The 13,653-nt window shown below is 39.0% G+C and overlaps 1 protein-coding gene across 9 annotated transcripts in view; it reads left to right on the top strand.

Moving 5' to 3' along the window:
• Positions 1-13,653, top strand: part of Bbx (BBX high mobility group box domain containing) — a 248,248-nt gene that overhangs the window by 220,139 nt on the left and 14,456 nt on the right. For 7 of the 9 annotated variants that reach the window (XM_087900711.1, XM_048454300.3, XM_087900722.1 and 4 more), the window contains 2 exons: positions 8,447-8,536; positions 9,845-9,904. In XM_087900711.1, the coding sequence (XP_087756837.1) occupies positions 8,447-8,536; positions 9,845-9,904 (150 nt within the window). The remainder of the gene's footprint in view (positions 1-8,446; positions 8,537-9,844; positions 9,905-13,653) is intronic. The other 2 variants (XM_087900720.1, XM_087900706.1) reach the window with 1 other exon arrangement.

Raw genomic sequence — 13,653 nt, 5'->3', positions numbered from 1 at the left:
ACTGCAGGTTATTAATGAAATTATCATACCAGCTGTGCTGTAATTGCCCGATCTTTAGGGGATAGAGAGATTGTTTTCTTAGACTCTAGACCCTTTGCACCTTTGCATAATGAGCTATTCAAAACAAACACTGTGTATGAGATCATTAGTTCTTCTGTAGGAGAGCATGGATCCACAGGAAACTCATTTTTTTTCCTTCTTTTTCAAGGCAGTGTTTCTCTGAGTCGCCCTGGATGTCCTTGAACTCATTCTTTAGACCAGGCTGGCCTCAAGCTCAGAGGTCTACCTGCCTCTGCCTCCCAAGTTCTGGGATTTAAAGGCTTGTGCCACTCTGCCTGGTGCAAGCAAACTCATTTTTAACACCAACAATTTCCTATTTGTGTTATGTTCTCCTTCATTCATAGTCATTCAACATTATTCTTTTCCTCATATATACTTGGTACCCCTTTGGGTATTTGTGAGTTCTATGAAGTGTTTAAAGGAGAAATTACTATCTGTGATTTCATATCAAGACGTATCTCAGAATGACAGTGCTGACTTAGGTTTACTCCTCTATTTCCCATTGAAATCAGTGGTTCCTTTTTTCCTGCTCTCTCACTTCCTCCTCATGATCTTTCCATTCTTTCTGTCCCATCCCTTATGCCTGCACCTTACATTGTAAGGAATGACAGTGACCGCCATCTCCTGCAAGTGGCTTTGGTTTATTTTGTTATGGAAGAACACAGCATGATGATTTAGGAATAGAATTTCCCTTTGCTTCTAAGAACAAACTCTCCAATAAATTGTGATCCATCTAGCTCATAGTGCAGTTCAGCTACAGAAACACAATCTTGCATTGTTTTCCAGGTTATCTCTGTTCTTTCTTTGTGATTTTGAATGAAAGCTTTAAATCATCAGTCTTAAGTTAAACTGTAACTCTAAGAGGGTTTTTTTTTTCTAACATCAATTATCTGTACTGATAATATATGAAGTGTTATTTACAACAAGCCTCAGAAGTCAGAGTTCTAGGAAAACCATAATTTTCTTTCTTTTTTAAAAGTATGGTTTTTTTGCTTTTATTGAGCTATATATTTTTCTCCGCTCCCCTCCCTTCTTCTCTCTCCGTTCTCCTTCTACCCTCTCCCGAGGTCCCCATGCTGCCAATGTACTCAGGAGATCTTGTCTTTTTCTACTTCCCATGTACATTAGATCCCTGTATGCCTCTCTTAGGCTCCGAAAACAGTAATTTTCTAATAGCAGCCAGGTTCTGTAGAAAACGTAAATTGAGTTCAAGTTGGAATGTGTTTTAATTAAATTCCATCTTGGTCCTTTTCCTTATTCTTTATATCTGTACATATTTCTTTGGCCTTTGTCAAATGTATTGCTGTTCTTTTTTTCCAACCTACATTACATTTTAATATTAAAGTTAAAAACAGTTACATAAGGAACTAGAGAGATAACTGTTAAAAGCACTGACTACTCTTTGAGAAGACTTAGGTTCCCTGCACTCACATGGCAGCTTACAACCATCTGTAACTGCAGTCCCATGGGATCTGACACCCTCTTCTGGCTTCCACGGGGATTGCTTTCATGTGGTACATAGTCATAATGCAGGCAAACCACATATATACAAAATAAAATATTAAAAACAGAAAAGAAAGTAATGGTTAAACAGGAGCTAGCTAGATGTTACACCTGCTTAGCATATATAAAACACTAATATAAAATTTAATCCAGCTACTCTTTCCTCTCCATAAGATGGCTAAGATATTTTTTTTGTTTTTAGATCATAGTGGTAATAAAAGAAGCGGTTTCACAGAGTAGAAGCTAGAGTCTGCTGTTTAAAGTTGATGACACTGTCAGTCTGTGAGACTGAGATCTGAAGATAGGTAGGGGAGCCTCTCCTGCTAGGAGATTGTAGTTCCCAGTTTAGGCAGAACTTTGTCATTTTTCCTCAAACTGTTTGAGTCTTCATTGCTGCCAAACTTTCTCAGGAAGATAGTGGCAGCAGATTTGCATCTATAAAAGGCAGCCTATGATGAATTTCTTTCTAATTCTTATTGTGTTTATTTTGGTAAGTTATAATCTTGTGAGAGTATACCCAATTTTACTTATTTATATTTTATTTATGTTTTTAATTCTCAAAGTAATGCGTTTTATAACGGTATTCCCTCTTATACATCATTGAGCCTCTTCCCCCAACTCTCCTCTCTCTACCTGACAAAGTCTTGAGTTCCTTAATCATGGTTGTCTAGTCCACCCCATTCATGAATCCTAACTTAATAATGCATGCCTGATATACTTTCCAACTTAATCAGATGAATGGATATATCCAACTTACTCAGATCAATGCCCAGCAGCTAGGAGCAATTTTCTACAAATTATTGCAAAGGAATTTATTGATTCATTAGTTATGCAACCAATACAAAAATGCCAGCCTAGTCTGAGGGGGGGAAATCCTTATGCTTTTATATTGATTAGAACACATGAAATTATAGAACCTCGGAAAAATTACTGGCAGTAGATTTAGACCTGGCATTTATGATACAACAGTTCAGAAGAGCAGGTTCGCCTGAGTCTTACCTCTGACCTTGAAAAAGTTACCAGGCCGAGCTAACACTGAAGTGACTCCTGCGTCCCTGCAACACGTGCCCAAAATGTCCGTTTTCCAGGAGACCCTGAGCATGAATGCTTTGGAAAGGTCATTGTTAAGATTTCAGTGTCAGTGTTCCTAGCCTCTTGGCTTGTGGTAAGTTGAAATAAATCAAAGGATTGATACAAGTGTGACCCGAGTCGCTTACATACCAGCGCTGTGCTGTGTTGACCTCAGGAGGCTGTACTGATGCCAAAATTCTCTTAAACAGTTTGGGACAGAAAGAGATGGAATAGGAGCCTCGCGTGCAGTAGGAGTGAAGGACAATTGTCTTCTCTTTGTTTTCCAAAAGATTCTCTCTGTAACATTTTTTCCTACTTTTTATTTCCTTCCTTTTCTCCTAATTTGTGTTCCCTTCTGTGTTAATATAACAAAGGAAACAGATACTACTAAATTTCCTTGTATTTCCTATTTTCTATCATTTTTTAACTTTATTTTGTTTAGACAGCTTATCAAGCACATGTGCCATACTGGTGAGCAGAAATGAAATTGTTCATTTATTGACTCCTAAATCGTTGCTTTCCTGTGACTGTGATTAGATCTTACTCATTACTTTCCTTTCGTGTTTTTGTCACTGTCTTTGAAGAAGCCATAGTTTGTTTACAGTATTTATAGTCGTCTTTGGGGAATGGTTCAGAGTAAGGAATATTTAATGTAAGCTTATGTAAGCTCTTCTATATACAAGCCTCTGTGTGTGTGTGTGTATGTGTAAATATGAACAGATTCATCTTTAGCTTTGTCCTTAACTTACATTTCTTAGATTTCTCTGATACAAATCCTTTTCTTCTTTTCTAAATCATCCTATACACCAAATCAGTCTGTTTTTATATTCCTTCCCATGTGAGCCAACACTTTATAATTCTCACTGGTAAATCAGTAGGGTCTCTATGAGCCCAGAAGTCTCAGAATGTTTATTCTGCTTTCTTCTACTTACTTCCCATGATTGCCTATATGTCATTCAGGTATACCAGCCTGCAGGTGCCTGGGTTTTATAGAATACAGGAAACAATGCTTACAAACAAATTATAGAGAGCATTGCTAATATCGATGTAGCATGTGCACATGACAGGTTTACTTTATGCTTGTTAATTTATTTTGTCTTGGTGCTTTTTTTTTCCTAAAAAAAAGTGAGCATAGAAGTATTTTCTATTTTAATTTCAACCCACTCCAACTAACTCAGAAGCTTTTGCTATTGGTCTTTCAGAAAAATGATTTATGGTCATAACGTTTGCAGAGATGTATGGTATCAATGATAAAAATACTTAAAACATGAATTTTAATGTTTAAAGTGTTTTTTAAATTTTTAAAAATACATTTATCACACATGTGTGCCAATTAGTGCTGTCAGAGCTTTGTTCTTTATGAAGTGAATCTTTTTTTGAGAATCTGTCCTATACTAAACTCTATTCTAGGTATTCTGATTCTAACTGTGAATAAAATCAAAGAACCTGCTGCTGTGGAGGTTTTATTATACTGGGGAGACCAAATAAGTAAATAAGTGCCAGGCAAACAAATATATTATGTGTTTGAAGGTGAAAAGTGCTATTGTTGTAAAAGGAGCAGGCTGCATTCCCGGCACCGGGCTAGCTTAACCCTGAAATAATTACACAGAAACTGTATTTATTTAAACACTGCCTGGCCCATTATATCTGGCCTCTTATTGGCTAACTCTCACAATGTACTTTAACCCATATCTAATAATCTGTGTATCACCACATGACTGTGGCTTGCCGGGAGAGATTCAGTGTGTCTGACCTGGCGGCTGGCTCCATGGCAGCTCTCTGACTCTGCCTTCTATCTCTCATCATCCTGTTCTGTCTACTCTGCCCACCTAATTTTCTGCCCTATCAAAAGGCCAAGGCAGTTTCTTTATTTGACCAATGAAAGGAACACATAGAAAGAAGACTCTCCTACGCCGTGCTATGAAAAATAAAAGATTGGTAGAACAACTACACAAATGATCAAAAAGGAAAATGAACACTTGAACAACATTCAACCAACCAGAACTAACAGACACGACCCAACACTTGCAGAGTGTGTATCTCGAGTATGTAGAACACTGTTCAAATTAGATATGTGACAGGCCATGAAACACACTGACAATTTAAAATTAAATTAGCAAAGTATTTTCTCTGACCATAGTAGAAAAAACTAAAAATTAGTAGTAGAAAAAAGCTTAAATGGTGAGTTGAATGCAAATGCAAACAGTATTAGAATGGGAGGGATGCAGCATGAGCTGAAGAGACATTTACTCCCCTCTGAAAGAAGATCTGAAATCAGTACTGTAACGATAACGAGGGATTAAAGAAAGGCAAATCCAAATTGAAAGGAAACAGAGGGAAATAGTAAACATTTAAAAAAAATTAATGATATGAAAAGTAATAGAGAAACAATGTCAGAGAAATAACAAAACCAGTTCCTTGAAAATTGCAAAAAACATTTAACTAGATTGTGACCAAGAAAAACAAAGATTTACATTATTAGAATCTGAAATGAAATGGGACATTACTATCAACTGAACATAAATGAAAAAAAAATGTGTAAATACTAAAAACAGAATGTCATACACTAGTAAATTAAATAACCTTGTCAGATGAACATCTCATAGGAAAACATGAACTACTGAAATCAACAAGAACAGACATGTGACCTCTCAAGAAGCTGAACCATCAGTCAGAATGTGCTCAGGCTGTGGGGAGTTCAGGCCCAGATAGTACCACCAGCTAGACTCTACCAGGCTTAGGAGGAATTGCCTGCATTCATATGGAGCGCATACATACACTCAGGCACATACATATACACATAAAAAACAAATAAGGAATTAGTACCAATTCTTCATAAACTTAAAATTTTAGTCATGTCAATACCTATGACTCACTCAAACATCAAGGACATCACAAGACATGAAAATTACAGTCTATTATATAAATATGGTTGTAAAAATCCTCATCAAATAGTTTTTTACAGAACCTCATATCCCATCATGATAAAGTCATTCACCAAAGCAGGGGAAGAAAGATTCACTTAATCCTGATAAGTGACACCCATGTTATATTAGCAGTAAAAGAGTAAATGCTATCCTGTAAGTATCCAAACAAGACCGACCTCATTCTCACATTTCTCTTCAACACTGTAGTTAAGTCTTTATGACCTCACATTAACATAGGATCATTAAATAAGACATCAAAAGCTCAAGTAGCAAAAGATAACACAGATAAATAGATAAATCAGATGGTATCAAATTAAAATGTTTGTGCTTTAAAGAAAAACGAAATATCTTACACTATGAGAGAAAAGATTTGTAACTTACACATCTGACAGTGGGCTGATTATTTTTAAAAATCTTAAACCTCAACAATAAAAATAACGAAAATAGGAAAGTGATCAAAGTAATTATTTCTTCAAAAATATACAAATCATTATTAAGAGAAAAGTCTGCTACTGAATCTCAGTAAAATGTATTGATACCACTTCAGATCTTTTGAATTACCATGAAGACTGAAAGCAATAACTGGTAGGGATGGTGCAGAGCTTGAAATCCTTATAAACGGTCAGCAGGACTATAAACCGGTGCAGCTGTTTCAGTAAACAGTGCAATATTTATAGTAAACAGTAAATAGTACACACTGACCCTGTGACCTAGCACTTCTCCGTCTAGGTATATGTCTGAGAGCAATGCATACATACGTCCACAAAACACCTGTACATCTGTTTATACCCAACAGTATTATGATAGGCAAAAGGTGAAAACAGTCCATACATCCATCAGTCCATAAACTGATCAAATATGGGACAGCCATACACTGATATGCTTCCTGATCTATGCTTCCTGTGGCACAGAAGAATGCTAGAAATGTTATGCTAAAACTACTTGTTATATTGCCCGTTTATATGAGATGTTTAAACAGGCAAACCTGTGGAGATAGACCATAGTTCAGAGGTGGCTTATGAGTGGGGAAATGCAGGATAAGATGGGTAGTTGTTAGCAGGTGTGACATATTTGAGGTGAGAAAATCTTGGTGGATGGTGCATAAATCTCTAGAGGGCAAAATACTAACTATATTTTAATTGAGTGATTTATTTGGTACATGAATTATATTTCAGTTGAGCTGTTGCCTTGTGCTTGCTCTTTAATCATCTGAAATAAAGGGTTGTTGGGAAAGCGAGATCACAAGTGATGGGCATGAGGTTGGGCTGCAGCTTTGCATGGGACAGTCTGGAGGAGTGAACAAGCCAACTTTGTTGATGTTTGAGTACAGACAGCATTTTTAAACAGACATAACAGTTGACACAAAGATCCTTAAAGTAGGGTTGAAACTACATGTGCAGCTAGGGGGTGGTGAACAAAGAGGGTTTGGGGTAACAGACTATACAGTTCTCTGAATCTCTTAGGGCTGTGTTTGATATGTGAGGCTGCTGACATTTTACGTACACAGATATCTGGCTAGAGTGATGCATTTGTGAGTTGATGACAAATAATCACCGAAGACGTAAGAGTAGAGGGCAAGCAGCAAATCTGTGTTGTCCCAACTTAGGGTGCCTAGTGAGAGGAAACAGAGGCAAAGATCCGTTAGGGAAGAGACAAAGCAAAGGGCTTGATCCTAGAAACCCAGAAGGAAGTGTTAGAGGTCGAAGGGTGGAATCCAAGTGGGCAGTCATTGTGTCACTGGACAGCCCTGTGAAATGAGAACTATCATGTGGCTTTCAGAGCCTTGGGTTGTAGGTGACCTGAGTAAACTAGGTTTTCTTGAGTATCAGGGAAGGGTTTCACACACAACAGGAAAATAAAGTTGTAGGCAACCCCTCTGAGGGCAGTTTTGCTACAGAGGATTTGGGGGAGGAGGCACTAACAAATGTGAAAAGTTTGAGCAAATGCCAGCACCTCTTTTGTTTTTTAATTGGAAGGAACAATGTTTGTACACTGATGCTCAAGGAGGAGGATGGCCTAGAAAAGCTGACCACATGGAAACGTTGGTAGTTTGCCACCAGCTGGAAGGCAGAGCTTGCTGTAGACACTAATAAGTGTGAGATGCAGCAGGGGGGTCTGTGACACTTAAGAGTTTTTTGATCCTCACACCAACCGTGTGAGTTAGGCACTGTGATGATCCCCATTAACAGATGAGGCAACAAAAGCCATGCATGTAAAATTACTCAGACGTGAAGATCTGCAATGCATAGAAAGCATCCTGCTTCAGGAAAGATGCTGTTAATTCTGATCCTTAACTGGAAAACAGAAGTTCCATTTTATCCAAATGGACTAAAACTCTGAGATGTCTCTTTAGCAAATTTACTTCTGTTTTTAAAATCACCACCACCAACCCTCTTCCCTTCCTAGACTCAGAAAGGGCCAGAAAGCTGCCTAATGCTCTCAGGTCAATGGTTATCCTGAAAGTGCTGTTCTTGTGAGATCAGTTTCTTAGAGTGAGACACGCATTCCATCCTTTCCTTTGTGGCCTTTGGGAATCTAAAGTTAAAGCCTTCTCCATTTCAAACCATCATCTCTGTGCTGTTAGCTGATTATAGTCTATTTCTACCCACTATATCTATAGCATCCTCCCAGGGAGTCCCAGCCCCAATGGAGGCTTTTGCCCAACACATTTCTAGGGAAGATCTCCCAGAGTTTTAAATAAGCCTAACAGAACGGGCTGAGCACTTGCTAGCTGACTGAATCTGCAAGAGAACACTTCTTGCAACTCAGTGTACTGATTTCATAGAAGGGAGGAGGGAGTGACATTAAAATCAACAAAACAAAACCCATAATATTGTTGTGTGCAACATTGTGAACTTAAAATATATTTATAATGTTGTCTGTAGGTCCTTTCCAGTCCCAGAAAAAGAACTTATTCCACAAAATTGTCAGCAAATATAAGCACAAAAAGGAGAAGCCTAATGTTCCAGAAAAAGGTATTGGTGCCTTCCACCCTCCATTAAGGTTTCTTGGTCACCTCCATTCCAGATTCCTCCTTGAGTAAAGCTTCTGCGCACATCTTTTCCTCACCTTTGCTTGCTTCAGTGCCATCGGCTCTCGACATGACGTCTTCATCTTCTCTAGACTCCGCAGCTATGCAAACCTCCGTCATTTAGATTCCTGCTCAAGTCCATTCCTTGTCTCTTTGATCACAGTTCCATATGAATCCTAAAATCGCTGTTTCTCGTTTATGTTTGGTGCATTTTATAATTTAGTCTTCTGGGCCTCTTAGCCATTTATTTTGTTTGGCTATTCTTATTTTTCTCATTTGGCAGGCTTTCATACCTTGTCCACATTTTCCTACTTCTTAAAATCCTACAGTTTTATAGTCTTGTGAAAGTCCAGCTATTTCTATACTTTCCCTGTTAATTAAGAATTCTCACAACCTTTTTTATTCTACTCCTAAATTGTAACATCTTTTCCCCATCTATGCTTCGTTGTTGGCTGGAGTTTTCAATCTCCTTCAGCCACAGAACTGCTATTTCCAGAGGGCATTAGAAACTTAGGCACTCTATCACCTTGCCCTTCTCTGAACATCCATTGCTGTTGTGAGCTTGATGGCCCCTTGAACCTCTTCGGTGTTCATCTTAAAATTTCTATTCTCATAACTCAAGACTTTCATTCTTACACATAAAAGATAAGTCCTCACATCCGACTCAGTACAGCTGTGTGACCTCAGAGGCGGGCTCTTCTCGGTGTCCTGCATGTTAGTGTCACAGCTACCACAGACCTGCTCACCTGAGGCTTATTTGCACCCTATTGCATGGCCGTGTGTGCAGCATGTTAGGCTTCTTCCTGAGCTTCCGCGCACTGTGTATGGATGTATGTGTCTGTATGTTGCTGTACCTGCAGCCTTTACTTATTTCGGTTTCATTTCCACATCAACTCCTGGCATTACATATTGATGATCTGCTTTCTTCTGCTTCTAGTGAGTAAACATAATGTAGGTAAAACGTCAGTGTTTGTTATTTCATTTTACAGATCTTGAGATTGTGTTGATTAAAGTCAAGATATTGTCTAACATATTTCACAAAGGATAGAATTTGCTTATTTTTATCCATATCTTATGTAGTCTCATTTGTTTACTTGGCAAGTAGTTCTGAGAACAAAATAGTTGAAATTAAATTCTGTTTGATGTGCATGTTGTTTCGTGTTCAAGGCACTTTGCACACACAGCTGTGTTCAGTGCTGTGTATATCTGCTGGAAGTAGAGCTTCATTTCTACTTTTCTGTCCTTCTTTTAGGAAGTGGGGATAAATGGTCACACAAGCAATTCTTCTTGGATGCCATTCACCCTACGGAAGGTAAAAGAAACAATATATTATTTAATTATACATGGTCTAAGCTAAAAATGGAATAATTTTACAGTCTTTTAAAAATTCAAAATTTATGTCAATTCAACCATTAGACTTGTGTGTTCACATTGAGATTATTTATTATTTTCAATCAAAACTGTTTTGCTGCTAGTCATCAGACAGTATGTTGTGTGGCATTTAATTTGATAAAAGGAGATTTGCAGCCTTCAAATCACATTAACCCTTTGTATCTATGGTGCAGGAGCATAGGAGTCAGGAGTAACAAGTGGGGACCCTCCTGGCTAACTGAGCACAGCAGGCTAACTGCTGTCTCTCACATGACCATTTCCCAGGACCTCTAAGTATGTTCAAACAGGATTACAAGCATAACTGAACCCTTGAGTGGGTGCTAATTTCTGAGTTAAAGGGCCTTCCTTCTCTTCCTCCACCTGGTTCCCCCACACATAGAGACACACAATATGTTCATTATAGATATTTTAAAAGACAACGTTTTTAGCAATTAGTTATGTTACTTCACTAGAACTGGGTATGTTAGTGCATCGCTGTACTTGAGAGGTGGAGCTTAGGAGGGAGTTACATGTTTTCCTCAACTGCACGGTGAGTTTGAGTCTCAGTTGGGCTACATGAGACCTTATCTCTAAAATAAAAAGAAAGGTACTCGAAAACTCATTGGTATCTTTGCAATATTCCAGTTAAAGAGCTATTTGAAAGTTTTATTCTCTTCGTATTAACAAAATTGAGCCTATCCATAGTGAATCACCTAGTACAAATGAATAAATTGGGTCAGGTGTAGCGGTAAGCCTCTGTAATCCAACACTCAGGAGGCAGAAGTAGGATTACAACAAGTTTAAGGATAGCCTGGGCTACAGTGTGTTCTAGGCTACCCAGAAATTTGCTAAGTCTAGAATGGATATTTGATTGAACCCAACCCCTTCCCCAGCCAGTAGTGTGTGTGTTCGCCTGTGGAGGATAGGGCATGTCCACCTGTGCATGCGTGTGCTGTGCTCTCTCGAGGACAGCAGGTGCCCTACTCCATCAAGACAGGGTCTCTCACAGAATCTGGAGCTAGGCTGGCAGCCAGGCAGTCCCAGTGGCCCTCGTGTCTCTGTCCTGCACAGCAGGTGCTCTTGCCCACTGACCATCTCACCAGCCCCCCAACACATCTCTTAACTCCATATACTCTGGAGGAGGGGGGCAGACAAACAATTCTCATTGTTGGCCTAAATTGCTTAGCTGAATTATGCATTTTAAAAATATTTATCCAAAATATTAAAGTCTGATTTGGTGATCAGATTGTTTTGATAGGAACAGTATTAAACAAGCCACATCTGCTTTTGTCATTTTACTTTTTCTAAAATTCCAGCCTGGCATCTGCTTGCTGACCCATTATTTCACATTCACAACTTAAATGGAATACTATTTCAGCCTAAGTGCAGGCAAAATAAAATATGAATTATACTTTTTCAAACATTAAATCCTAATAGTCCCTAACTGAAACATCTCTTCTTGTGCATTTTAAAAATATCTTCTACACGGATTTCTTAATGGTAAGGCACTAATGAACTGTCAGAGGAATCTGAAGGTGTCTGAGCTCATGTTGCTCATCACTCGAAATGATGTTGTTTTAAGTAAGTTTCGACCCCACAGAAGTGCAGAGTGCATGTGTACATTGAAGTGGAAAACACATTTGCCATGAATTAGACCCGTGTTCTCAGACCTGCCACTAAGTAGCACTTTTTGGTAGGACAAATTGCTTGACCTTGTCAGAATTTACTCTATATTTGTATAAAACTTGTATGTAATCCATGTACAGAGAATGGGAATGACATATATACTAATGCATAAACTTTAAGGTCCATGTCTCTCTCTCTCTTTTTGTTTTTGTTTTTCGAGCCAGGTCTCTCTGTGTAGCCTTGCCTGCCCTAGAACTTACTCTGTAGACCAGGCTAAGCCTCGAACTCACAGACCATGTCCCTGTTAACACATGGTGACTTTCCTCTGGTGTCTTACGGGTGCTGTGATACGAAGCAGCACACCAGCAGCTCTGGTGTTGTGTCTTGTGTGGAAAAGGCAGTCAGTTTTAAGTATACTATGCAGTCCACAGTCTAGTAGAAGTTGAGTTGTTGTTGATGACACTTAATTACTTATATATTATTAATGTATAGTGAACAGAACTTTGGAGACCACACTCTGAAAGGTGTCTATCTTTTACTTATAATAGAGTCCAAATCCATTTTACATGGCCAGAAAAACAGAAATCAATTTCAGCATCAGAAAATCACTAGTAATTTAAATGGACTTGTTTTCTTATTTATTTTCATGCCAGCCCTAATACTTGCTTGTTCAGGAGGGAATTTTGTGAGCTATCCAGGACCTTAGCCATTCTTACACCTATGACCATACCATTGCCTCTTAAACTTTGCTTTGCAGAATGTAAATATAGAAAGACATGGATGAAACTGTAGTACAGGGTACTTTTAGCATATATCAAAAAGAGCAGGGCGAGAGGGGAATGTCCATGGTCTAGAGCTGGCAAGGTTTTTCTGGTCAACTGAGAAGACCTTCCGTAGCCACCATGGCATATGGTGAGTAAAGCTGTCTAATTCCACAACGATGGCATGATGCTAGTTAATACTTAGTGACTCCTAGAAGGCTTTTCTTTTTTCATCATTATTATTATTAAATCTTGGTGGCAACCCCATGGGTGTATCAGCCCCAAACACTTGATACAAAATTGAAAAATCAACCAAACCTTAAAGAGGAAAGAAACCAGGATTCTCTGTGCTTAAGCACTTTGGCCATTACTGTTCCATTTTCTCAGCCAAGTTTGTCAATGTTTAGCCCTCATTTGATCCACTGAAATCCCCAGCATTCAGGACACTAAGGCAGGAGGATTGCCTTGAACTTTAGGGCAGCTTGGACTATATAATAAGTACCAAGTCAGCCAGGGCTACACTGCAAAATCTCCTTCAGAGTAGCTTTTTTGCAGTGTGTAATACAGTTACAGGAGCAGAGGGGTGGCCTATTTGTACACGTAGAGCTTTAGACGTGATCTAGTCACCCAGCCTAACTTGATCTCTTTTCCTAAGTTTGGAACTGTTACTCTATAACTCCAGCAAAGTCTCCCAGGACCATAGATCTCCCAGCTCTGGGTTCCTTCATTCCATTCTCTTTTCTTTAGTTCATTCAGCCTCTGACTTGTTTTAGTTCATGGGAGACCAACCAAAGGCAATGAGATTTCAGATAGAGCCATAATGATTTCAATGCAACTTTGACTCTCCCAGTTGGAATGTAAATTTCTGATTCTAACAGCCTCCTGGGGTGCAGTCCAAGTGCAGCACTGTTTTCCCAAAGAATACTCTCCACATTTGGGGAGTCGTTTGGGAAACAAAGCAGTCTCTTACTGCCAGCATCCTAATGTGGCTCCAGGAGTGAGCTGGCATTATCACCCTCAGATGATGCCCTTCACGTGTGCTGTGGTTATTGTCGAGTGTGGAAACCAGCCCTGTGGACTTGTTCCAGTGTGCTTGAGTTGTTTTGTGTACTCAATTAAAAGCCCAAAGAGAAATGACTAATATGCTTTTGGATGTCAAAGCCTTCCTTTTCTCACATTTCCGTTTGCTTGAGGGGGGGAAGAGGGGCCTGATTTTCTCCCTGAGCTGTTTTATTTTGTGCCCCACGTGCCCTGCCTCTCACATGTTTTGCTGTGGGTTGGTGTGGCTGAATACCGTTTTGTC

The sequence above is a fragment of the Myodes glareolus genome, chromosome 2 (genome assembly GCF_982192425.1).
Source record: "Myodes glareolus chromosome 2, mMyoGla1.1, whole genome shotgun sequence".
NCBI lineage: Eukaryota > Metazoa > Chordata > Mammalia > Rodentia > Cricetidae > Myodes > Myodes glareolus.
The sequence above is the reverse complement of the archived record's forward strand: the minus strand, read 5'-3'. Positions and strand labels throughout refer to the sequence as shown.